The sequence below is a fragment of the Nannospalax galili genome, unplaced genomic scaffold (genome assembly GCF_000622305.1).
Source record: "Nannospalax galili isolate Female #2095 unplaced genomic scaffold, S.galili_v1.0 scaffold1750, whole genome shotgun sequence".
Classification (NCBI taxonomy): domain Eukaryota; kingdom Metazoa; phylum Chordata; class Mammalia; order Rodentia; family Spalacidae; genus Nannospalax; species Nannospalax galili.
The window spans coordinates 56,825-83,976 of record NW_008329031.1 but is presented as its reverse complement, the minus strand read 5'-3'; the positions used below and the strand labels follow the sequence as shown (position 1 = coordinate 83,976).

General features: G+C 43.0%; 1 protein-coding gene across 1 annotated transcript in view; it reads left to right on the top strand.

Annotated features, from left to right (window-relative positions):
• Tmem123 (transmembrane protein 123) overlaps nucleotides 1-20,782 on the top strand; it is a 32,753-nt gene extending 11,971 nt beyond the window's left edge. The window contains exons 3-5 of the mRNA XM_008829885.3: nucleotides 14,984-15,268; nucleotides 15,469-15,622; nucleotides 18,470-20,782. Coding sequence (XP_008828107.1) covers nucleotides 14,984-15,268; nucleotides 15,469-15,622; nucleotides 18,470-18,494 — 464 coding nt within the window. The 3' untranslated portion in view covers nucleotides 18,495-20,782. The remainder of the gene's footprint in view (nucleotides 1-14,983; nucleotides 15,269-15,468; nucleotides 15,623-18,469) is intronic.
• The last annotated feature ends 6,370 nt before the right edge of the window (nucleotides 20,783-27,152 follow it).

The following is a 27,152-nucleotide window of genomic DNA, read 5'->3' as shown; positions in this document are numbered from 1 at the left end:
GATTGAGGCTCCCTCAACCCAGGTGTGTCAAGTTGACACTAAAGCTATCCATCACAATTGACCCCTTGTCAACTTGACACACAAATAAATCACTATTAAACCAAAAACTTTCCAATTTTTGTGCCCAAGATATGATGTCAATATCACAACATAAGACAGTACAACCTTAAAAACCCCACAGTCCTTAAAAAAATCCAAACACCTAAAAGTCCATAGTCTCTTTTAAAACTCTCAACTGTGGGTGGGCTTCTCTAAAATCCAAAACAAGTACTGTCTTATTTCAAAGGGAAGAATCCGGGCACACCTAAGCAAAACCAAAGTTCAGCAAATTAGCTCAAGGCTGGACATCTGGGATTCACTCATGATCTTCTGGCTCCACTGCTCTGACTCCACAGTCCACAGCACACTCAGCTCGTCTTGCAGACCCAGGCCAGCTCCATTCCACACCTGCCCCTGTCCTTGGTGGTCGTCCCATGGTCCCGGCATCTCCAAAACGCTGGGGTTGCCACTGAAACTGAGACTACACCTTCACCAATGGCCTCTTCTTGCCTCTTGGGGTGCAAAGCCTCAGATTCTCTCCATGACCCCTTCAATCCTAAGACACCAGCACTAACCTTCACAAAACTAGCTCATCCCTGTTAATTCTTATGTGATCCGGTGACTCCCCAAAGTGAAAGAGAATGAATCATTTCTGGCTTGCTCCTTAGTCACTTTTGTGTGCGAGTATTTTGCCTGCGTGTAGGTGCATTCCAGAGTGCAGTGCCCACAGAGGCCAGAAGAGGGCATGGATCCCTTGGAACTGGAGTCATGGATGTTTGGTAGCTGCCATGTGGATGCTGAGAACTGAACCTGGTCCTCTGGAAAAGCAGCCAGTGGTCTGAACTGCTGAGCCATCTCTCCAGCCCCAGCATCAACCTTATAATTTTTCATTGCGTGTGTGTCTGTGTAGGGGTAAGCACATGAGTTACAAGTGCAGGTGCCCATGGAGGCCAGAAAAGGACTTTAGAGCCCCTGGAACTAGATTCAGGTGAGCGCCCCACATGGGTGCTGGGACGTGAACCTGAGTCCCCTCTAAGAGCAGAGAACAGCCTTTTCTATTAAAGTCCTGTAAGGTCTACCTATTTCTCCAGATTGTGGGCTTGGGTGGTCTTTACTGCCCATAGCCTCTGGAGGAGCTGGAACTGTAGGTGCACACCATCATGTCTGGCCTTTGAGATCAGCCTTCTTAGATTCCCCATGTGTGTGAAATCATGTGATGCTTGTCTTTCTGGTTTGTTTCATGTAACATGATCTCCAGTTCCATCTGTGTTACCACAGAATGACAGGATTTCATTCTTTTCGACTTAGTGATGTTCCATTTTGTGCTTGTACCACATTTTCTTTGTTCATCAGTTGATGTGCAGTTAGGTTGTTTCCATTTCTTGGCAGTTGTGAATAGTGCTGCAGTAGCTATGGGATGGCAGATACCTCTTCATTTTGCCTCTGGGTAGTTAGTTACTCAGAAGTTGATAATCTGTCTGTTGCTCAAAGTTGAATGTTAAAGCTGCATATTGTTGCTGTGCTGAAGTCTTAGCTCTCCTTTTAGGTCTGTTAATACTTGCCTTATGTGTGTGGGGTGCTCCAGTCTGGGTGCAGGTATTTAGAACTATTAACTCCCTCTTGCTGCATTGCCCCTCTATCATTATGTGATGGTCACCCTTCGTTGTCCTGTTTTGACACAATTTTACCTGATAAACTGCTGCCCTCTCATCCCTTTGCATGGAATGTCTTCTCTTTTACTTCTAGTCTACATGTGTTCTTCGAGATGAGCTTAGTTTATTGTAAGACCATTTAGTTGGATATAGATTTGGGATTTTCCCCCACCCCCATTTAGTCACTCTGTGTCTTTTAATTGGAGAATTTAATCCATTTACGTTGAAGATAGTCACTCATAGGTAAAGTCTTACTATAGCAATTTTTTTTTTTTTTTTTTTTTTTTTTTTGAGACAGGATCTCCCTGTAGTCCCGGCTGTCCTGGAACTCGCTATATAGACCAGGCTGGCCTTGAACTCACGGAGATCTGCTTGCCTCTGCCTTTGGAGTACTGGGATTAAAAGTATGCGCCACCATGCCCAGCTTTTATTGTAAGTATTTTATCACTGGTGTTCTAGTATTTAGAGTCCTTGCTTACTACTTTTGGGTTTTTCCCATTACATAGTTTTGATTTGTCTCCCTCCCCCCCTAACTCCCCCCATGAAGCTTGTAAGAAATACCTTTTGGGGGCTTGGAGAGATGGCTCAGCAGTTAAGAACACTGACTGTTCTTGCAGAAATCCTGGATTCAAATTCCAGCACCCACATGGCAGCTAACAACTGTCCGTAACTCCAGTTCCAGGGGATCCAACAGCCTCTTCGTCCTCCACTGGCATTGCATGACACAGGTGTACTTACCAACGTGCATTTAATACATACATACATATAAAATAAAAATAATAAAAAATTTAAAAAATACATTTTGAGTATAACAAGCTATCTTGAAATGATAGCAACTGATTTCCTTAGCTCTTGTGAAGGTGAGCACGTTCAAGCTGTTCACTTTGGTGTGCCTGTAGGAAGACTGTCACCTGAGAACCTTGTTCAGCTCGAGGTCTGTCTTGCTAGTAAGAACCTTTTTAAGCATTATGTCTCAGGCTCATTCAGTTTTACCTTCTTTCTCCAGTAAAGAAATTTTCTTTGTCATATAGCAACAAAAGGCTCAGCAGAAATATTTGCACATGATGTTACTTGTAATTTTTTCCCATATTATGAAGTCAAAGGCATTTTTTTTTGTAATTTCTGTAATAGACTGAAAATTTAGGGTTGTAGGTTTATTTAGCTAGTTTTAGAACACTTGCCTAGCATGCAGGAGACCCTGAGTTCAGTCCCAGCACTTGTTAAAAACAAGTTGTGAACTCTTTAAGTGGGGTGTAGTTATTATAAACAAATTGATTCTAAATATGTTTTTTAGTTTTGCTTAAACTATTTGTTTCTTTGTTTTTATTTTTAATTATCTGTATTGGCGGGGGGGTGCACATGAGTGCAGGGCCCTACAGAGACCAGAGGCATCAGATCCCCTTGGAACTGGAGTTACAGATGTTTGTGAGCTGCCCGATGTGAGTGCTGGGAACTGAACTCGGGTCCTCTGCTAGAGCGGTACATACCCTTAACCACTGAGCCATCTCTCCAGTCCTTGGTTTTGCTTTTTTGAAACAAGTTCTCACTGTGAATCCCAGGTTGGCCTCCAACTTGCAACCTTCCTGCCTCCAGCCTCCCTGGTACTAGAATTACAGGAGTAATCCTACCCACACCTAAACATACAAAAGGTCAACTTTGTCAGACAGGAGGCCTTTTGATTCTTAGGGTGCTAGGGATCAAGCCCAGGCTTCAAGTTTGCTCTCCAAGTGCTCTGCCACTGAGCTCTGTGCCCAGCCATTTTATTTATAAAGAAACCTTATTACATGTGCTTTGAAATCTTATCATTTATCTGAAAAGCAGTTGATCTGAGTCAAGGAGAGACCTGGCCTTGGTTGGTACCTGTAGACAGGGCGCCTGTGGAGCTTGACTTTGTCCCTGGTTAGAGGGAATGGAAGCTCAAAACTTGAGATTAGTTGGAATTGCTTATAGAATATTATATTAGTTGATTTTCTGTAGCTGTGATAAAATATTTGACAAAGGCAGCTTAAGGGAGAAAGGGTTTATTTGGGCTCACAGGGGTACAGGCCACCATGGCCGCAGTCAGGGCCATGGTGAAGCTGGGCCAGCAGTCAGAAAGCAGGGGGTATAAATTCTCTTTGGTTATTATGATTTTAAAAAACTACGCCTTTGTCGGGAGGGAGAGGAAGGTGGATCTCTGTGAGTTCAAGGCCAGCCTGGTCTACATAGTAAGTTCAAGGCCAGCTGGGGCTACAGGGAGACCCTGTTTCAAAAAGACAAAAAAAAACAAAACAAAAAAACCCTCCTTTTTTACTGATTAGATTTTTTTTATTAGCATTCGTTTCTCAGCGTCGATGGTTGAAATGAGGGGCTGTACACGTGTTAACCAAGCGCTGTGTCCCTCTTTTTACTCTAATAGTCAGACAAAAAAGAAGTTGCCTGTGGTCACAATGTCTGTGCCTCAGTCTCCTTCTAGTACTGCTTCATAGAGTTGTTACAGGGATTAGAGTTGGTGTAGGTAAAATGCTTAAACAGCGACTGGCATACGTCAAGAGCTCTGTGCATAGAAGAGGTGTTGTTGAGACTGATCTAAGTTCAGTGTTTAGGGGATGCAGAAGTCAAGATTCTGATCAGGATACTCTCATTAGACTCTCAAAGCTACAAAATCCAGTTGACGTTAGGATTGGTATGTGGTGATAATCTGCTTCTCTGTTGGATAGTCCTTTGTTACAGCCACACTCAACAGATGTTCATTTTGTCCATCTATGTCCCCAGTGACATAGGACAGAGTACCAAGTACTGGGAGCTATAGAGATGTAACTGGGCATGGATCCACCTGCTAGAGTGCACACAGTCCGGCCGGAAGGTATAAGACCCAAAGGAGCTGTAGTAACAGGCCACAGTAAATGTGATGATGACAGACACACAGCACAGATGAGTGCCCCGAGCAGGAGATGGAATTCAAGAAGGCAAACTGTAGCGGAAACAGCATTTGAACTAGGTCTGAAAGGGTGTGGGGTAAGGAAAATGAGGAACTAGAGTCCAGGCGAAGGGCAAGCCAGGCTGTATATCACAGGTCCAGGTTCTTTTTTGTTTTTTTTTTTTTTAGTATTTTATTATTTTTATTTTATGTGTATGAGTGTATTGCCTGCATGTATGTGAGCGCACCCATATCATGCAATGCCACAGAGGTCAGAAGAGGGCTTCGGATTCCCCTGGAACTGGATTTAAGGACAGTTCATAGCCGCCATGTGGGTGCTGGGAATCAAACCCGGGTCCTCTGCAAGAGCAGTCAGTGCTCTTAACCGCTGAGCCATCTCTCCAGCCCCAAGGTCTAGGTTCTGATCTGTAGGTACTTGCTGCAGATGATGGCCTGCAGTGTACTTGTGAGTTCACTCACTGTAGTACTGTACAAGGCCGGGCGTTACTGTGGTGGTAACAGTGGAACACTTCTGTGAACACAATGCATGGTACACAGCGTTTCACCCCCGTTTTTTGCATTCCACATAATAGCCATAGGATTTAAGTATTACTTTATTTTAGAGATGAGGAGTTCCTCAAGAGGTACCAGAGAATGTCAATCAAGAGTTGAGGACTGATTGACACCAAAGCCTGTGTTTCTAACGTGCCTGACCCTTTGAGAATCTCACATGGTTAACTGACGAAAAAGGAGACACAAATAGCATGTCCTGTTCTGGAACATAAAATCTAATACAAACCAGGGCGTTCTTCATCCCTCTTCATCTTCACAAAGATGGGCTCCCTGCCTGTTCAGTGTTCCCGGAGATCTGTGGTAGACGCGAACTCTTGTTTGCAGTAAGGCTGTTTCTGAGCAAGCAGCATGGTGAGCACACTCTCTGCCTTGGGCGGCACAGGGAACTTCATGCTGACTGGCGTCTTGGGCCTACTTCAAATTTTGCCATACCTGTTTGTAAAGTCAGGAAATTAGTATTATCTTCATAAATCAAATTTGAACTCCTAGAAAGGAATTCAGGGTCTTTTGTGCCCTGTTCCACCCGTTTCCTAAGTTTATTTCTAGCCTATAGGATGACAGTAGAAATCCTCCGGTAGACCCATGTTTCTTGCATGATAAAATTGTGTATGTGGCGTGCCTTAAGCTGTTGGCCGCTTTAGGCATATTTTTATAGTCACAGCCCTGTGAGGCATTTCCATCCTTGGAGGCTTCTGCATTCGCAGTGATCTTTGTTCTCCATTCAAGTGGCTTCAGATGGCTTATTTTAGCTTTGTCTCTTTTTCTGATAGACTCAACTGTCTGTCTTCTGTACCAGCATCATGCCTCCCTCTAATTGCCCACTCCACCCTCAGTTGGCTTCTTTTGATCCACAGTCAGCTAGGAAACCACATAATAGAATTTGCTGAAAGTATGTCTAAAATTAAAGTAATTTTGTTCTTTTACAAGAGATGAGAGTCAGTTGGTTTAGGGTGTTTCTTGTTTGTTTTAAAGCTTTATGGGCAGCTGGGCAATTGTAGACATTAATGAAGCATGCACCCAGATGTCCAAGTGGTGCAGAAGCCTCTACCGCAAAATTTTAGAAAGAAATCTTGTCCTTCTCTTTCTTTCCCCAGTAACTGTGGAAATAACCACTGTTCGTGTGAGTGCACAGAACAGACGTACGCTAACGTGGTGTAATGTGCCTTTGATGGAAGTGGGTGTTATTGGGTTGCTTGTATTAAACTATTGATTGCAGAACTCTAGAGCTCAGTAGTTTAAAGTGATACTTGCGTAATGCCCCATGTGTATCAGTAGTTGGCAGTAACTAGGGTCAGAGTTGAGGCTGCAGACAGAGGGCATGCCTGGGTATAGCACTTCGCTCTGGGGCGGCTGTGGTGGGTAGGTGCAGGTCAGGGTTTTCCCACAAAGTGCTGTCTGTAGGGCTGCTTGAGTCTTTTCACAGCACAGTGGCAGGCCGGCTTCCTTGAAAGCTTGGTCCTGGAGAGTTGTGTGGAAGCCTTCCCTCAGAAGTCCTGAGCCATCATCACCTCCTCCGGGCTCTCTATTAGGAGGCAATCCCTAGTCCCCAAGGGAAATGGAATTAGACCTCAGCGTGGAGGGCAGATATCAAAGAATTCGTAGACTTCATAGTATTTTACATTTTATGTGTTGGGGGTGGCATGTGAAGGCCAGAGGACAGCTTGCAGAAGTCAGGTCCCTCCATATACCATGTTGGTGCCAGAGACCCAATTTAGATCTTCAGGCTTGGTGACAGGTTCCTCTACCCACTGAACCACTTCTCAAACCCTACAGACATGATTTTAAGCGTATCATACTTGGTACTATATTCTGTGGCGTCGATGCAGATTGCTTCCTTAGCCCTACCCCTTCAGTGTGGAATTAGTCCTTCTGAGCAGTGTTGTGGTGAACTAATGTACACCTTTAGGAGTTTGAGCTAAGATTTAACTAGGTTCCTACATGTAGGATTTGGGGTCAGCAGTTATTGAGGTTTGAGGACCCAAGGAAGTAATAGATCTCTTGTAACCAAAAAAACCTGAATATGTACAAACCTGTGTAACGTAAAATATCACTTAGAATAAAAAGGGTTGAAATGCTTTAAAAAATGAGTAACACTAAATACAAAAAGCAAATGACAGAAAATACATTTTGCATGGTGCTAGGTGCATAAAGTTTATACTGTGAAAAGCAGCACACACTTTGGTCTTTATTGGCAGACTTGTATTTCTTCATCAAATTAATGAGAACACTGCTGTTTGTATTATTATTGACACTTTTTTTGGTATGCAGTCAGTATTAATAAAAATCATTAAAGGAGGTTATAGGTACAGCTCTCTGGTAGGGTCAGCCCCTTAGCATGAAAACAAAAATAAAAGTTATGAGATACTGTGATTTAAAAAATTTTAAAAACTTGACCTTTTGTATTTCTAACATTTGTGATTAAGTATTTACATGTTTATTGATGGTGATTCTAGTGCAGTGGAAACAGGCAGAGAAACTAGTGTCAGTGCTTGCAGTTCATACCATATGGCAGACGCTGGAATTCAGATGGTTTTCCCTGGTAAACTATGAAATGTTTAAATGGCATTAAGTGGCAAAACTAGTGGCATTAGCACCAGGCTTGGAGGCATCGAAAGACCTCTCTTCAGGTGCTTTTTACAGACACATCCATAGGAATCAGGAGTATGTGCTTGACCCTTCTGGATGGGTTCTCTCATCTGTAAACCAGCATCCCAGTGCTATTTTAAGAATCACATGAAGTTTTGGAAACATGAAGAACTCATAGCACTGCATGTTGCACATGCTACCCCCATCCAAAATCTGGTGCTATTTCTAGAAAACATTAAGCATGCGCAAATTTTCGGTATTGCAAAGTTTCATTTTTCCTTTGCTGGGTATTAACTGATAAATTTTCTGGAGCCAGAGCCAGGCATGGCAGCTCATACCTGCAATCCCAGTACTTGGGAGACTGAAGCAGGAGGGTTGTGAGTTCAAGGCCAGCCTGGGTTACATAGCAAGTTCCAGGTCAGCCTGGACTACATAGCTAGCCCCTGTCTCAAAAAACATAAAGCAAAAACACAACTTAGTGCCTTTCCACACTGAATTCACTCACTGGGTACTACAGTGTACAGTTGTCGCCTCTAGGGGTTTCTTTGTGCTGACATTGGAGCAGATGGTCCTTTCACTGACTATGTCTTTGTTTTGCTTTGAGCTTGTTAATGACCACATTCTTTTGTGGCAGCTGCATGGTGCACTTGCCTGTTATGTGTTTAGTCTGTAAATCGTAAGTCTCCCTGAACTGAGTGACAGCACCATCTGCACAGCCTACAGCGCTGCACACACAGCTCCAACACTGTTCTTCAGACGTGCTTTCTCACCTACTTTAGCCCTGCTGGACAATGCAGTGGTGGGCCTGGGTGTGAGAGGCCATTGTCCTGTCGCGCTTTATGCTGTTTTCCAGCAAAGCTGGCAGCATTTCTTCACGGAACTTGAAACATCAAAGTGTTTGCACACCTAGCCAGAATTGATTAACTGCTCAGAACAGTTCTGAGCGTGTCATTTTTTCTACCTAAAATCTGTTCACAGGATTCATCATTCATAGCTGGGACCATGCGAAAGGTTAGTGTGGCACAGTGACACCCTCATTCCAGCCGAAGCCTTTTGCCTTTGTGGCACCACTTCATGGCTGATGGCCTACTGGTGACTGCAGTGACTTTCAGTCAGATTGCCCAAGTTCAGATCTTGGTTGGTAGCTGGGCAAGTTGCCCTCTCTATGCCTTTGTTTCCTAGGAAAATTACTAATATTTATAAAATATTTAGAAAAGTGTTTGGCACAGAATGAGCACTAAGTATTCAGTAAATGCACACTGGTAACACAAGAGAAAAATGTAGAATCCACAGGGCTCAGCTTTGCCAGCTCATCCAGGTCCCAGTTAAGTAATTCCTATACTAAGTACTTAGTAAATAATTCCTTAGTAATTCCCACATTATTAACATGTACACTGAGTAAACTTTGAGCATTAGCACACCAAGGCTTAAAGCGAGGAAGAAACTTTCTTTTCTACCTAACCTAGAAAGGCCATTACAAACGTGGTGGGAAAACTTTATTACATTTATTTATGTGGGTGTGCAGGTGTGCCATGGTGTGTGTGTGGAGGTTAGACAACACTGCCAGAGTCGATTCTCCTTCCACCATGCGAGTCCCAGGGATCAAAGTCAGGCCATCAGGCTTACCCACTGAGTCATCTTTCTGACCTCAAGGTACCTTAATTTTAAAAGTAATGATAGTAGTTAAGAGCTACGAAGACTGAAAACCAGGAGTTTGATAAAAAGCGAGATGGAGATACTTAGAGAAGTGGTGGACACTGCCTGGTCCCTGCCTGCCACAGCATGACTGTTCTTCCTTGTCTGTCACTGGACCGTGAACTTGCAGGTGAGGCTGTCAGCAGAGCCTCCAGGCATCAGGTCTGTTGTGGAGAAGGCACTTAAATGAGCATTTAGAGTTCTCTGAGACTGAGCCTGCTAGTGTAGGGAGTGGGTTACAGTGAGGTAGCAGAGTAGACTGGAGGGTTTTGAGCAGGGGGTAGGGGAAATCATACCACTCTTGTTTCATTCCTTGTGACTAATTCATGCCTTTTGTAATTCGATAGGGTAACTGTGGAGAGGCTGTGGTGGTGGAATGGAATTAGCCAGACCAGTAACAGATCACAACAGTGCTAGGACCTTGATTAATGGACCTGGCCAGCTGGGCCTCCAGGCCTCTCACTGGCTTGGGCAGCCAGGCACTGTATACAGCATCTTCCCCCTCAGGCTTGTGGGGATGAGCCCTCTCCTTTCAGACCAAATTCCTTTAAATTCATTGAATTCCTTGATCATGTTTACGATTGTTCTTTTAAATTCTGTGACCTGGGTTATCTCTAGGGAGTTCTCCTCGTAGAACTCTTCTACAGGACTGGTGGGGACATAGTTTTGGCTTTCCATTTTATTCTTGTGATTTTGGCACGTGAAATTTCTTTTGTTGTTTGTGATTCTGATATGAAAATTAAGTTGAAGTTTGTTCCTGTTTGTATTATTGGTGTGCCTTGGTGGTTTTCTTATTGGTTATATAAAGCCGGTTGGTCCAGGTTTTATTTTGGAGGGAACTGATCAGGCTTCAGATCAGCTATTCAGGAGCTCACAGAGAAGCCCAAGTCAGGTTCCAGTCAGGTACACTCAGGCTTCCTTCTGAGGTTTGGACCCCTACTAGCAGGAACTCAAAGCAAAATTTGGGAAGTTCCCTAAGGGGGAGCTGATTTGGGGACTCTCAAACAGTCCGCTGAGTTCTCAGCCCCTATGCCAGAGGCAGGCCAGAACAGGCACTCTCTGATCTGCCAAGATGTCAGCCGCTTCACCAATGGAGGTCAGAACAGGCCCTCTCAGGCTGTCTGCTAAGGTCTCAGCGTTATCCTACCAAAGGGCAGAGGTCTGCCCAGGGGCCTTGGGAAGGGGCCTCAGTTAATCCCAATTAGGGGGTTGGGTACAGCGCATTTTGGGGATGCTTACCACCACATAGAGGCAGGATCCAGGTGCTCTCAGGGCAAGTTCTCGGCCCCTATGCCAGAGGGAGGCCAGAACAGGCACTCTGATCTGCTGAGATCTCAGCGACTACACCAATGGAGGTTGGAATAGGCTGTCTGTTAAGGTCTCAGCCTTATCCTACCAAAGGGCAGAGGTCTCAGACCAAATTCCTTAGCAGGCCTGACAAATCACGTTCTAGCTCTCAGGATCTTTAGGAATTGCTTTGACTGAAAATGCTTCTCTTTCAGTTCTTATCAGAGAAGCAAACATCCTGTTTATAGTAATGGAATCCTGTAGATGGATTAAATCATGATATATTTGATATTCAGAAAATAAACATTTCCTTCCTAAAAGGCCAGGTTTCCACCTAGACTAATTTTTTGTATAGATTTTTCTAGGTTTTTGTTTTAGCTTTAAAAAAAACAAAAAACTAGATTTCAGTTATGTTTAAATTCAAGCAGTTTGAGGAGCTAGAGAGATGGCCAGTTAAGAGCACTGCCTGCTCTTGCAGAGGACCCACATGGCGGCTAAATAGCTGTCCATGACTCTGTTCCAGGGGATCTGACACTCTTTTCTGACCTCTGGAGGCACTAGCAAGTCACCAGGTGCATTTACATACATACAAGCATTAACACTCATACACACAAAACTCAAGCAGTTTGAATTTAGAAGTTTCAAAATAAGCCAGTTAGTTGACTCTGTAGTAAAAAGGCTTTTTTTTTGTCTTTTGAGACCGGGTCTCCCTGTAGCCCCAGCTGGTCTAGAAATCACTATATAGACCAGGCTGGCCTGGAACTCAGAAATCTACCTGCCTCTGCCTCCCAAGTGCTGGGATTAAAGGTGTGGGCCACCACACGTGGCTAGTAAGAAGGTTTCTCCTCTGCTTTTAAATTTCAGTAGTTCTGGGATCCCACTGACTTTGGTTGGTGAGTAAGACAGAAGACGTCATTCCAGAAGAGAGAATCTCAGGGTCTTCATAGTTTAAAAAAATCCAGGGATCTGATGCTGTAATTTATTCAAGATACAAACTGTGCTTAGAATAAAACACTGGCACCAGAAGTGTATGGTCGTGTCTGAAGTAGCTGTGTTTTTACAGCTGTAATGGGAATGGAAAGCTGCTACCAACATTTAAAAATAACCCAGAGTTTTTACAATTGGAGTGAATTTGTGTATTTGATGCCCTGAGGGAAACACGTTGTCACCCTCAACTTTGAATATTAGGTTGTAGGGGTGACAGGTATTTGAGGACCGAAGGTTGTGGGACTAAGGAAAGTTGTCTCAGTGCCACAGTTGTCCTGCACTGAGATAGTTGGAATAAACCCAGATGTTGATGAGGACCTTTCTGTGGTTCAGGGTGGGGTGAGGAGACTGCTTCAGTCTGTGATCAACCTTGTTAGAAAGCTGCAGCAAGTGGTAAGAGACTCCACTTTCTTTTTAGCTAGTTGCATCATGAACTGAAATGTCCAATCACTTGTCCTAGGCTGGGAAGTGGGAGACATGACTGTGCCTGTTCTACTCCTCAGAGAGCTTTACAGTGCAGCTCTGTCACAGGGGAGTTGAGTTAATGAAACTAATGATTTAGATAAATGCCACTGAGTACCCCTGCTATAGCCCGCCCTGTGCTGAGTGCCAGAAAATACGTTATCTCTGTTAATGCCTCCAGCCCTGCTGTACCACTACTTTATATATGCAGAAGGATGGTAACTTTTCTGAGCTGTCCCAGCAGGGAGGGAAGTGGATGATCTCAGTTTGAGCTCTACCCCCAGTGGCTAGAAACACATCCAGCTGTGGTAGAGGAGACGGCTCAAGAAATGGAGGCTCAGATTTATCAGAGACTAACTGGATTCGAGGGGGAGGGATGGGAACCAAGACCATGTCCCCAGCATGTGCAACTGCTGGGGAGGAGGGTGTGTGGAGCCCTTCGTCTTTTTCTTGTAATGTCAGATGAGAGAAAGCAGGAGCCAAGATCACGAAGACCTTGCATCTGACTGAAGTCTGGAGGTGATCACACTTTTTTAAACAAGTTTCAGGGCTGATTTGACAAGTATTTACTGACTTAGTTAATCTCCCTGTAATTAGTTTCAGAGATCTGTAAAGCAACCAGCTTAGGCGGTGGCCAGCACCAGTTGCACAGCTGCAGAGACAGCTTTGTGCCAGTGAATGAAGCCCTGAGGCCCAGCACACTGGCTTGCTAGGACTGCAGCATGAGAGAAGGTGAGGTTGTCAGTAGGTCTGCTTCTTTCTGAGCCTGGGAGAGAACCTTCCATGGCTCTGTGATAGTCTTGCTGGTAATCATCAGGGTTTCTTGGCAGACAGGTGTGAGCAGAGTTTTAGGGCAGAAGCTCCTGCCCTGGGAGTTCCAAAGGGCTAGCTTTGGCCACCATCCTGTACACCACTTAAAGTAATGTAATGATGAAAAGAGGTTTAATCAAAGAGGTTCCATGACCATAGCTTTGTCTTTGGAATACAGACATGAGTCCCAGAGGGCTTAAGGGGAAAAGCCAGTTAGCTGCTCGGTGGTCAGCACTCTCCTGAGTTCTCTGTGGGAGGCTCTGGCAGACCCACTCCTTGTATCCTCAGCGCCCCGCCTGTTGGGCTCCCTCTTGCTTGCTCTCTCTACTTCTTGGGTATAAGCTCCTGGGAAGCCACCAGCTTTCCTGGTGTCTGATTGGCTCACATGACTATTAAACAAAATCAAACCTTCACTGTTGCCAGCAAAAGTAGCCACCTAAACTACGACAGGTAAATGGAAGTGGGCCAGCCTCTCCTGTAGGCTTGGCTCCTGGTCCCGGCCCCAGCCCTTTCTCAGTGCAGAAGGCGCTGGTGGGCTTTTTGGGTAGTTCCTTCAAGCTGGGAAGTAGCATTCTCTTCCTCTCCGTGGACCAGAGGTGGGAGTGGACACCTTCCCGTGGCATGCCACACGGCCCCAGCTTCAGAGACAGTGGAGCAAGGAGCTGAGCCGCAGGAACCAGGCAAGCCTCCTCCTGGCTTCAGAACTTCTTTGGAGTGTTTGGCAATTTTTGGTAATTTTCAGTTACTTAGTTGTCTGTGTGGTACACTGGATTTTTTGAGTAGAGATCTAATATATTAATACCTTCCCGTTTTTGCTCATGTGACTGTCTACAGTCTAAAGAATGTCATCTTGTGCAGGGAGAGGGTAGTCTGGTGTGCTGTTTTTAAGGCAGCCAGTGGTTAACATTAAACCCCTTTACTATTTAGACATAGGAATAAAATGGGAGTATATAGGCAACCCTGGAGCTAAGTACAGCTGGCAGTTAACTCGGAGACAGAAACTGAGAAGTCATCTCACATCGAAGTGAAGAGAGAAATAGTCATCTCATATCGAAGGCTCAAAGATGCATTAAAAGTTTGGCTCCCTAGATTCTTGGAGGATAGAATAACCTAAGTAGCTGGAGCTGGAACAGTTATAGAATTTCAAAGCAAATAGGTTATGAATCATAAACATGGACATTTGCTTTTGGTCATATGGAATATTTTATGTTCCCCAAGGGAAGCCTTTAGTGAATGAACGTTAGGGGTTTTATTTTAGGAGTGTTGACAATCTGCCTCTTTTTTGTGCACATAGTATTTCACACCAAACAATAAGAGCTGAGGGGTTGGTGCTGTGAACCTCATTGATGACTCCCATTAAAACTGGCTTGAGTTGAGACATTCAGAAACATCCTTCCAGCTATGGACAGTTATGACCAGCATGAAATTTCCACCTAACTCTTTGATTTCATGGCCTTTCGTTAGCTTACTCATCCCAGGAAGTTGTCTTTTACCCTTATAAAGAGTAGCTCACCCTTGTCCATATCCTCCTGGGGCTTGGAGCCTGCCTCTTGTCCTCCCAAGTTCTTGAGAGAATGTGGCGGAGAAGCTTGAACGTCAAACTCTTTACATTCATTGTTTATTCCTTTAGACAAGAGATAATGTGTTGTGGGTCATGGTGGTACACACCTGTAATCTCAGTACTCAGGTAGGCTTCAGAGTAGTGACTACCATAATTCTGAGGCCAGCCTGGGCTGCATACAAGGACCCTGACCAAAGAGAATACTAGTTGAAATCCTATGTGATTGCATCTGAGTGCCATGCGACACCTCAGAGATAGTGAAGGCTCTCCTTGTTGAAAGAACTCAACCCTATGCAAAACTCCCTGCATTGACTGTGCCCTGCTTTTGTTGACGGACTTGCTGCCTGCTCTTGGTGATCGTGAAAAGTAACAGGTTAGCAGGGTCTTTGCCCTAGATTGGAAACTAATTGTTTCTTGGCATGTTTTTTTCAGAGCCTGTCATCGAACATGTGGTATCCAACCACACAGGTGAATTGAACAGTACTTCGAAGCCATCAACAACTTCAGTTTCAAGCAATGTCACTGTCACTGTGTCAAGCAGTGTCACTATGAAACCTGCAACTATTGCTAAAATGTCGACACCACGGGGCTCACCAAATGTGACTTCCACTGCCTTAAAATCTACACCCAAAGCAGCAAGTGTTCTGCCAAACACAATGCAGACATCAACATCAGCAATGACCACAGCCCACAATACTTTACTGACATCTTCAGCAAGTATGTATTAAAGTAACTGACTTTTTCTGTGCTGTAAATTAGTATGTAAAATGCCACATCTGTTAGCATTCTGCAAAAATACAGAAACATCTGTGCCTGAATTTCTCTTCACCCTCACTCAAGTATTAAGTACAAATTCAGAGTTCAAAATGAAAAACGTTTCAAGTAGACAAAGCTAACCCAAGCTCGTTCTCTCCTAGTCACAGCAACTATTCATTCTAAGGAAAGTAAAGGACCAAAATTTGACGCTGGCAGCTTTGTGGGCGGCATTGTGTTGACACTGGGAGCATTATCTATTTTCTACATTGGATGCAGAGTGTATTACTCAAGAAGAGGCATTCGGTATCGCAGCATGTAAGTTTGGCCGTTCCTGTGTGTCTTTATCCAGACCAGTTACCAGAGTCAGGCCGGGGTTGAGCTCGGCAGACTTTGTGTTATGCTTATGTGCGATTTGGGGTTATGTTTGCATGTGAGAGTGAGCAGACACGCCTGTTCGCATGCTTGCATTCCACCTGGGCTCAAGTGTTGCTTTACCAAAGTTCAGCACATGCTTTACTGGCTTTACCACTAATCATCAGAAGTAACATACCAGGGCTTAGCCTATTGACCCCAGTACATAGGTACTGTGCATGTTAGCTGGTTCTAAAGAGTGTTCTTGGTAAAACCTACTTTTTGCTTTTTAAGACAAAGTCAGACATGAAAAAAATTCCTCTGACAGCCTGATTTTTTTTTTCCAGCTAATAGTAGTTACTGTAAATAATATATTTCATAAGTCAGGTATGGTGGTCCATACCTGTGCTCTCAGGAGAAGAGGTAAGTGGCTACTATATAGTGAGTTCCAAACCAGCTAGTGCAAGGTCCACTGAATAAAATTGGTGTAAAAATGTTTTAAAATTTGCCGGGCATGGTGGCATATGCCTTTAAGCCAAGCACTCAGGGAGGCAGAGGCATGCGGAACTCTGTGAGTTCAAGGCCAGCCTGGTCTACATGGTGAGTTCCAGGCCAGCTGGGACTATAGGGAGACCCTATTTCAAAAAAAAAGAAAAAGCTTTACATTTTTTGACAAGGTCACCCTGTAGCCCCAGCTGGTCTGGAACTCGCCATGTAGACCAGACTGTCCTCAAACTCAGAGATCTTCCTGCGTCTGCCTCGTGACTAAAGGCATGTACCCCTCAGCTTGAATTATTTTAAAGCCACCATTTTTTATTTTAACTGGTAGCTTTCACTATTTAAGCAGTAGGTGTACACTGTTTTAAGTTAATTTACTTCTTTAATGCCATTCATTTTTATATTGATACATAGTGGTATGGCTTTCAATAATGAAAGTAGATTTAAATTTTTTTTTTTCATTTTTAAACTAAGTTCATAATTTTAGCTTTTATGGGCTAAGTTTTTCCTTCACATATACATGACCAGATAATAGTATATGCCCTGTGAGAGAAGCCAGAGCCTGGATCCCTGTGCTGGCAGGGCTGTGCTGGTAGCTGGCTCTGAGCTGCTGCTCTTACTTCCACACAGAGCTCAGTGCGTCTCATTAAAAATAGCAAGTATGGGGGCTGGAGAGATGGCTCAGCAGTAGAACACTGTTCTTGCAGAAGACCCATCCGTTTGAATCCCAGCACCCACATGGCAGCTAACAACTGTCCATAACTCCAGTTCCAGGGTATCCGACAGCCTCTTCTGTCTTCCATGGGCATTGCACGACACGGGTGCACTTAACCTACACACACATACACATAAAATAAAAACAATAAAAATTTTTTTTAAAAAAAACTGCATTTACCAAGTCTGTGAAGCTCCATTTTTTACTTTTCTACATTTTAATATAGTACAGCTTACAATCTATTGGATGAGGAAGCTCTGTGTTGTAAATTTAACTATTATTTAATTAGCACTACATTTTTTAGAAGTTTGAGGGGCTGGAGAGATGGCTTAGCAGTTAAGAGCACTGGCTGCTCTTGCAGAGGACCTGGGTTTGAGTTCTAGCACCCACAAGGCAGTTAACAACCATCCCTAACTCCAGTTCCAGGGAATCCAACGCCATCTTGCAGGCATTGCATGACACGAGTGCACCTACCTACATATAGGCAATATCTGATACACATAAAAATATATTTTTTAAAAAGTTAATTTGGAAGCCAGTAGTTCCTTGATGCTATGAAAACTCATGTCATTCCACAACTAAGGATTTTTGACTCACAAAAGATCTAATTTAATGAGCATTTCCAATTTTTTTCATAATTTAAAATTTTAGTTCCCTGTGTTAGAGTTATGGAGAGTGGAAATAGGACTTAACAGTAGACAAACTGTGGGCGTTTCATTTTTTAAATTGTGATAGGAACTTGAACGTGGGAGAACTATGCCAACACGCTTTTCAGTTCCTGTGGCATACTGCATACTGCTGTAGAGAGGGTTTCACCATCCTGCGTAATGGACACTTGATACCCACTGAGCGCAAACCCATGTCCCTGTCTTCCCCAGCCTAACTTAGTTTTGGGTCTGGTTCTGCTGTTGACTAGCAAGGTGCTTTCCTAGGCTTACACAAAAAAAGGTGACAGTGTGTATGTGGTCAAAAGCTCACACTCTGAAATAGCTGGTACATGCCTGTAATCCCAGCACTGTTGAGGCAGGACTGCCATGAGTTTTAAGGCCAGCTTGGGCTACACTTTGTCTCAAAAATGCCCCCTTAAAAAAATAGTTCATCTTTTAGTCCTCTGCAAAATGAGATGGTGATTACTTAAGACTTACTGATATGTATGTAACGTGTGTAACACACCTGACATGGCGATTTTAAAGAGGGCTAGACTAGGGGGTGGAGAGATGGCTCCAATGTCAAGAGCACATGCTGCTTGAGAGGACCCAGGTTTGGTTCCCAGCACCCACATGGCAGCACATACCTGCCTGTAACTGCAGTTCCAGGGGATCTGATGCCCTCTTCTGGCCTGTATGGGCACTGCACAGAGCACATCACATACATGTAATACATAAATCTTTTAAAAGAAAAAAAAATAGTTTAAAGGAAGTTATGGTAGCTAAGATTTGAGTATAGGCCTGTTTGACAGCCTTCACCACTACAGTATCCTGGATGTACATAAAACTTTATGCAGAGCAATGACAATTTTGATTGTAAAGATTGAAATTCTTGTTACCTTCCTTACAAATAATGCTTTTCCAATAATTTTAACTTTTTATATATTACAGTGATGAACACGATGCCATCATTTAAAGAAATCCAGTGATCAAGAAAACTACAGCTCTCTCAATTTGGTTTATTATTAGTTTAAAACATTATTTTCTTGGAAATAGCATAAGGAAGCTGTGCATAAAATGAGCAATTTATATGAATACATCAGTTCCTCCTAACTAAAGGTTGTTAACAAGGGCGTAGTCTGGGTATTTAAATATTTGGATCTGATAGGCAATTTATCCAATGACTGTATTTATTTTTAGTAAGTGCTCACCACAAGACAAGCCCTATTTCTTGTGAGTGTGTCTGTGTGGCATTGGTCACATAGGACCAGAAATGAAAGGCACCATCACTGAAGTGCAGGTAAGGAGCTTGTCACAGCACTCGGGACTTGCAGTGCTGTTATTGAGTGCTTTTCAAAGCTAACTGTATCCTAATCACTAATGTCACGCAGCAGAAAGTGTACAATTGACTTAAACTCTGTCTAAAGCACAATTTCAGAAAGCATCAGCATTTTGTTTTAAATAGTTGCTCTAGAAATAGAACGTGCACTCCAAAAAATAAAATGATCTTCAAATACAGCCCTGAAGTACCTTTGTGCTTCTCTGTATTACAGACCCACTAGCTCACTGGAGAGTGTGTGCTGAACTAATAACTTAAGCTGTCAATGTTTTTTCTCTGTATATTAATGTGTTATTTTTTAAAAAGGCTCAATTGTAAGACTGGTACTATAGGTAGAAACTAGCAGAGTATCTGCTACTGTGAAAGACTGTCACCACTGGAAACTGATTGCTTCGTACTCATTTGTCAATTTTAGTTTTATATTCAGTGAATTTTCAAGAAATGTAGAGCTGCTTTCCATATCTAGAAATTTGTAATGGAATGTAAAAATATCTTTTTAAAGCCCCATTATATGATTTCCAAATCAGTATTTAGAAGTCTGTACTGTCAAAACTATAGCTTGATGCCATGTTGCTAAGCCAGGGATTGCAGTGCTCCCTGGGCCACTAACCCTGCAGGCTGGAAATGTTGTATTTTTGTACACTGTCAACTTTACTCAGAGATCTGGGGAAATGACATTTTTATATTTTTTTAAAAATGTATTTTGGAGTAAATTCTTATTTTAGTCGGGAAATTTCTGGCTTCCTCGTTCCCCTAGCCTACCCCTTACTCCACACTGACAGGGGTTGCCTTTAGATGCACTAGTTTTAAGAACAAGCACAGTGTCTTTAGAGACGCTCCAGTGGTTGCCAGCAGCCTCTGGACGAGTTTTAGAGTTTATATTCCAGCACTCAAACTCAGGGTCAAGTTTTAACAAAAGAGGTGTTTAGTCACTTAATACTAAGGTAATATTTTTCTTAGAGGGCCAAAGTAAATCATACTAGTTTTGAAAAGGATAAAAATGAACCAGAAATGCCCTGATCAGCATGCACCTCCATTTTGTAGATAAGTAGCTTTTATAATTAGCTTTTGGTTTGTAGAAAATGCAGGGTATCAAGAATTTTGATGTACAAGAATCATTTCTACTTGCTGTGCATTAGGGCCAGTCAGTGTGAAATGTGGAGTGCTCGGCTCTAGGGTAGCACGGAGTCGAGGGATGCTACGAAGCGTTAGGGTAGAGCTGTCTGAATGGGGCCAGGTGGGAGCCGTGTGCTGCTGGTGTGGCTTTAACTGGTCGTGCAACACTGCGGACGGAATGTGTCCAAGGCAGACTTGTGGTGGTGGGTGCCTTTTAGGGTGCTTGGTACGTTCTTGGTACTTTAGTACCAGCCTGCAGTTTGTCTTGAGTATTTGTTTCTTTAGCACTTTGAAAATAGAAAACCACTTTTTAAAAGGACTGTCATTTTAAGTTTCCTCTGATTTTTGGGTTCATGTAGTTTTATCTTTTCTCATTTGTTACTTTCAAATACTCGTACTTTCAGTGAAGGTTTTTTTTTTTTAGTTACAAAAATTAAAGAATTATGCAAAACAGTGAGGACTTGGGAACACATTTCCTAAGCCAAGTTTGTCTTCCTAGACAGGCTTCAGCTGGACTTTCCTCGCATTCCTGGAGAGTGTATGTATTTGAAGATAAACAATCCATATATACATGTGAACATCAGGCAGACACCACTCTATGATTTTACAGTTCACTTGGATTATTCCTCTTGTGGATTATTCAAATGTAGACAAATGAGAGTTGGAAACACATATTATGGTATAATTTTGTATCTTCAGAAAAAAATTAATGCAAACTCCTGTTGCCCTTTTTTTCTACTATAACAGCCAGCTTTTGATATTTGTTATGGAACTCTGCTTTTAGAATAAAATTGGTTCTCCGTTTAAAATGTCTAGTGCTTTTTTGATTGCACATAGGATGTCCACGTTTATCTCTCTAGTACATATAAACAGTTGAGTGGAAACTAAAGGCCTGCTTTCTTACCAGAGCCAGATCTTTGGATAGTTCAGCTTCACAACAAAAATGTACGTAGGCTTTGGAATTTTTGCAGCTTTGAATTCACCAATTCCTTCAGTAATCTCAAGTTTTTTAGCATCTTTTGTAACAGACTAACAATCATTTCCACCAGGGACAGAGTGCTACAACTACCACCTCACAAATACTACTTATTCCAGGAGCCAGCGGTGCCATCTCTCCAACCCTGCATGTAACCCTAAACCCCCAAACCATGGCCTCTATCCAAATGCACACAACTCCAAACTTAACCTCTGAGGCTGTAATATACCTACCTGTACCTCAGACATGGGAGACATTCTCAGAGCAAGCTAGTTTGTACCATAGACCCTACAGCCTTATGTTCACCTTCCAAGTACGAGTTCAGCTGTCATTGAGACTTAGACCACTGCTTTGTGACATGTGCCACACACCAAGACATTACGAATTGCCAAACACTAACAGCATCCTGAATGTGACAAGAAAGTGATGCATAATTATACATGAGAACTCCAGTTTTGCCATCACTAGAAACCGGATGGGCTAAAAAAGAGTAAGATGGGACTGGAGAGATGGCTCAGTGGTTAAGAACACTGGCTGTGCTTGCAGAAGACCTGGGTTCGAATCCCAGCACCCACATGGCAGCTAACAACTGTAACTCCAGTTCCAGGGGATCCAACAGCCTCTTCTGTCCTCCATGGGCATTGCATGACACAGGTGCACTTACCTACAGGTAGGAAAAACATAAAAATAAAATATTTTTTTTAAAGTAAGATGATATATCAAAAGGGGGCGGGGGGCTGCTAAGTGAAGACCTTACCTGGTAAAGCTGCCCTTCGGATACGAACTGGAAAAAACTCGCCGAAATGAAAGCTCAGGCACTGTTTGCTACCACCGCACTTACCTTATGAGAAACGTTAAAGGAGGGAGCTTTTCAAAAGCTAAAGAAAATGACAGCAGGTGGATTCAGATCTGAAGCTCATGGGCAACAGTAAAGAGCTGAATTCACAGTGTTTCAGTGTTTAGTGTAGCAGATGACTGCTGCACCAATCTGAAAGGACAAAGGATGTAAACAAAATGGAAGTGGGTGCAGTAAAAGCACAGCTGTCATATAACGAATTAGTAGCTCAAAAATAACCACCAAGCAAGGCGTGTCAGAAAAAAAAACATGTCTACTACAGAAATCACCTAATCATAACAAGAAACAAGATCTGAGCCAGGCCTGGTGGCGCATGCCTTTAATCTCATCCCAGCAGAGGCAAATGGCTCTCTGTGGCTTCTAGGCCAGATGGGGCTAGAGACCCTGTCTCAAAAAGACAAAAACAAAAACCCCTGGAATATTTTTGCGAACAGAAGTGCTTCAGCTTTTAGACATTAGAATATTTTCGTGTATGTAATAAAGTATCTTTGGGATAGAACTCATCTAAACAACAGTTCACGTGTGCTTTTTGGATACCTTATATATTAGCCTAAATGTAACTATATGGTATTTTTAGTGTGCCTGCATTTTTGATGGCAACATCACATGAGGTCAGATAAGGAAATTGAAATTAATACTTGTGTCATCAGATAAACTCTTGGGAGTTTCATATTTTAAAGCATTTCAGGTGTTCAGAGTAAGGGTGCTCAATTTTAAGTATATTAAAAATTTTAAGTATAGGGGCCAGAGAGATGGTTAAGAACACTGCTCTTACAGAAGACCTGGGTTCGAATGCCAGCACCCACACCACAGGGCAGCTAACAACTGTCCATAAGTCCAGTTCCAGGGGATCCGACAGCCTCTTCTGTCCTCCGCGGGTATTGCATGACATGAGTGCACTTACCTACATGCAGGCAATACACGTGTACACATAAAAATAATAAAATTAAAACGGTGTGGTGGTGCACACTTTTAATCCAAGCACTTAAGAGTCAGAGGCAGGTGGATCTTTGTGAGCTCAAGGCCAGCCTGGTCACCATAGTGAGTTCCCAGCCAGCTGGAGCTACAGGGAGACCCTGTCTCAAACAACCTAAATAAATAAAATTTTTAAAAGATAAAAAATAAAAATTTAAGTATAAATGAGCTAAAGCCAGTCAGGTGGTGCAGGCATCCCAGCACTTGGGAGGCAGAGGCAGGTGGATCTCCATGAGACGGAGGTCAGCCCGGTGTACATAGCGGGTTCTGGACTAGCTGGGGCTACATGGAGATCCTGTCTCAAAAAACACAAAAATGAACTACAACCTCCAGTTAAAACACTGAATTCCTAGGAAGATGGCTCAGTGGGCCAAGTGCTATGGGAGCATAAGGACCTGTGGGCCTGAGTTCAACTCCTCCACAGCCCCACGGAAGCCGGGAGCAGCAGTGTACACCCACCACCTCAGTGCCTGCCGGTCTAGCCAAAAAGGTAAGCTCCAGGTTCAGTGGGAGACCCTGTCAAAAAATAAAGTGGTTGGGGTTCATCATCTCAGGGTTTGGTCATGACCACCTGAAACTTCAGCTTCCAAGGAATTCAACACTCTCTTCTGGTCTTACCCCCCTGCCAAACACACACACTTTAAAATTAATCTTTAAAAAAAATAGATCCTGGGCTGGGCATGGTGGCACACACGCCCAGCACTTGTGAGTTCAAGGCCAGCCTGGTCTACATAGTGAGTTCCAGGACAGCTGGGGCTACAGGGAGACCCTGTCTCAAAAAGACAATACACATCCTGAACCTCTGGCCTCCACATATACATACATGCATGGGTGAGCACAGACAAATAATTGCCACACATGCACATACATACATAAACATACTCTCAAAGTTGAATGAGCTAAAAAAAAACAAAACAAAAACTCCATGCTACCAATAAGAAACTGATGAGTGAAGCATGGTGGCACACACCTTTAATCCCAGCACTCAGGAGGCTGAGGCTGGTGGACCCACAGAGATCCAGGCCACCCTGGTCTACATAGCAAGTTCCAGGCCAGCTGGGCTACAGGGAGACCCCTGCCTCAAAAAGAAATAAAAAGAAGACACTTAGCTGCACTTTTAAAGACAAAGTTTGGAAGTGAAAGGTTGGAAAAGATACTCCCATATGCAAATAGAAACCAAAAGAGAGCAGAAAAAGCTAAATGAATCAAATTAAGTTAAAAACTGAAAAACAGGCCATTAACAGGGTCAGTTTAGAAAGGTGATACAATTTTACATATATATATTTATATATGTATATGCATATATAAAACACCTGAATGTATTGTAATGCCATAATGGTAGAAAACCTCAATATCATACCTTGAACAACAGCAGATCGTTCAGAAAATCAACAGGAAAATACAGGACTTGAACTTCACAGTAGACCAAATGGACCTAAATTATATGCAGCAAGCAGAAGCAAGTTGTGTTAAGAGGGGAGTGTCCCAGTAGTGCCTATATCAAAAGAGCACCAAGATCCAAAATAACATTATGCCACAAAATAAGAGTACAAATAATGCATGTGATACGAGATTAAATACTAAAAATACATAAGGAACTCAATAAAAAACTTAATCCTTGAACAAACGTTTTTCTAAAGACAGCATACCAGTGACCAAAATGTACATGAAAAACCTGCCACACACAAAACCTGCCACACACAACTGGTCATGAGAGAAATGCAAATCAAAGACACAAGATGCCACTTCACACCTGTTAGCATGGTTATTATCAAAGAAACAGTATGAAGCTTCACAAGACTCTGGAGAAACTTCTGCACACTCTAATGTCATCAGTGCGGCCATCATGAAAAAGAGAACCTCGGGAAACTGAAGAGTACCACAGATCCACCAACCTCACTTCAGGGTCAACCCCTGGAGAATATGCAATCAGTGTGTTGAGATCTCTGCATTCTGATTGACTACAAGCTAAATTATCTTTTTCATGAAATTGCATTTTTACTTAGCACAAAAATATTGGTAATACATTAATGGACATTGACTGTAACAAAAGACCCTCAGATGTGGAATGCCATTGTGGGGAGGTGTGCACATGTGGTATATGGGAACTCTGTTACTGACTGCTCCACTCTGCAACAAACCTAGGATCATGTTTTTTAAAAGTTTATTATAAATAACTCTTCAAAAAGATCATTGAGGAGCCAGGTTTGGTGATGCATGCATTTAATCCCAGCACTCAGGAGAGAGAGGCAGACAGATCTCTGTGAGATCAGCCTGGTCTACATGGTGAGTTCCAGGCCAGCTAGGGCTACAAAGAAAACAAAATAATAACAAAGTAATGGGGGAGGGGGCTGGAGAGGTGGCTCGGCGGCTAAGAGCAGGTGCTGCTTCTGTAGCACTCATTTGGTTCCCAGCACCTACCTGTGACCATCGCCAGGGAAACCAGTGCCTCTGGCCTCCAGCTTCCTTGGACACTTGCACTCATATGCACATACCTCATACCACACACACACACACAATTTAAAATATTTTAAATCATTAAGAGCCAGTAAGGGCTCAGTGTAAAAACCTTGCCGCACAAACCTGACAGCCAAGTTTGATTCCTGGAACCCACGTAGTTAGGAGAGAATTGATTCAAAAAGTTGCCCCCTGATGTCCACACAGAAGTCCCTGGGACATGCGCCTGCATGCCTACATATATTTTTCTTTAAAAAGATCGTTAATATTTTTCTTAATTATTTTTAAGTGTATGAGCATTCTGCCTGCATGTATGTAAGTTCATCATGTTGGTATAACGCCTGCAGAGGCCAGAAGGCACTGGATCCTCTGGAACTGGAATTACGAAGTTGTTAGCCTGTGGGTGCTGCAAAGTAAACAGGGGTCCTCAGCCAGTACCCTTAACTGCTGAGCCATCTTTCTAGCCCCTTTGAAAAAGGTTTTTTATTCATGTCTGTGTGTGTCTTAAGAAACTGCCACTTGCTCTGCTTCCTCTGTCTGCTCTCAAGTTCCTGCCCCAGCAGTCTCTGCTGCCATGCCTCCCTGTCACAATGGACAACTATTCCTCTGGAACACAGTCATATGCTTTAGAGAAACAACAATCCTGGCAGCATGTGCATATGCAACACTGCATGCTCAAGTGACGGGCGGCACTGTCTTCTGCAGCCTGTGGAACAGGCATGTCTTTAGCATGTGATGCAACAGCACTGGGAGTGGAAAAGTTTTCAAGTAACACTAACTGAAAGAAGGACCGCAGGCTCGTAATGTTCTTCATGATGCCATATGGTTTATTGAAGTTCAATTATGGTGGCGCTACCTACAGTCTTATGACGGGCACTTCATTTGTTCAAGGTTTCCTGGAAGGAGAACACTGACTGCGCAGACTGTGTCTCTGAGTAATGATGCTACAGCAGTAAAAGACAGAGCTGATGAGAAAATCCTCCTCTTTGCAGCATCAACTGGAAAACCCCCAGAGGACGGGAAGCTGCTTTCTCAGAAGGACAAAATCTCCAAAAGTGTTATGGGTTCAAAAAGGGCTTACAATGACAAAATTGCTTTCATTGATTCAAAACAGAGATTTATGTTTTCATATTGTAGTGTATCACTTCAGCAAAATGATTTGGGAAGGAAGAGCAAATTATTAAACTTGGAACCAAGGCACATACTTTGGCATGATAGAATATCCTAGTGGACTTCAAATACTAGATTTACAGTGGTGTTACCCTAATACCATTTATGTAGAGAGACATTTTGCCTAAAATACCGTATGAAAGGGATGCAAGTGAATCTTTAAAATGTTATGATTCATGTATATTTGACCTGTAAATTGTAAAGTTATCTCCCAAAGTTTATATAAAACAAAATACCTGAGAATAGATTTGTGAAAATGTTGCAATGTAGACACTTGTACACCAAAATTGATATTATTCAAATAGTAAAAGCTAGAAGCATCTCACATCCATCAACAGATGACTAAACCAATGTGGTATGCACATTCAGTGGCCTGGAGAGATGGCTCAGTGGTTGTGATACTGTGAATGTTAATTCATTGGAGACCACTGCCTGCTTGCACTCTGCCAAAAACATATTTAGCATATGCAAGTGCAGAGTCACCCTGGCCATGACTGTCTATGACGCAGATAGGCCTGTACGTAGCTGCAGGTTCCCAACTGCAGTGTCCCTTACATTCAGATTTGATAAGGAAGCTATGCTTTGCTCGCTGTTGTGAACACATGTTCTATCCCTTATAAGCAAGCCACATTTTGTTGCAATAGCTTCCTGGGCCCCTGCAGAGGAATGTACTTAGGTCTGCCGACCTTCTTTCCTGGATGCCTGCTTCCGGAGTTAGACTCTGCCCCTCCTTCACAGTGCCTTC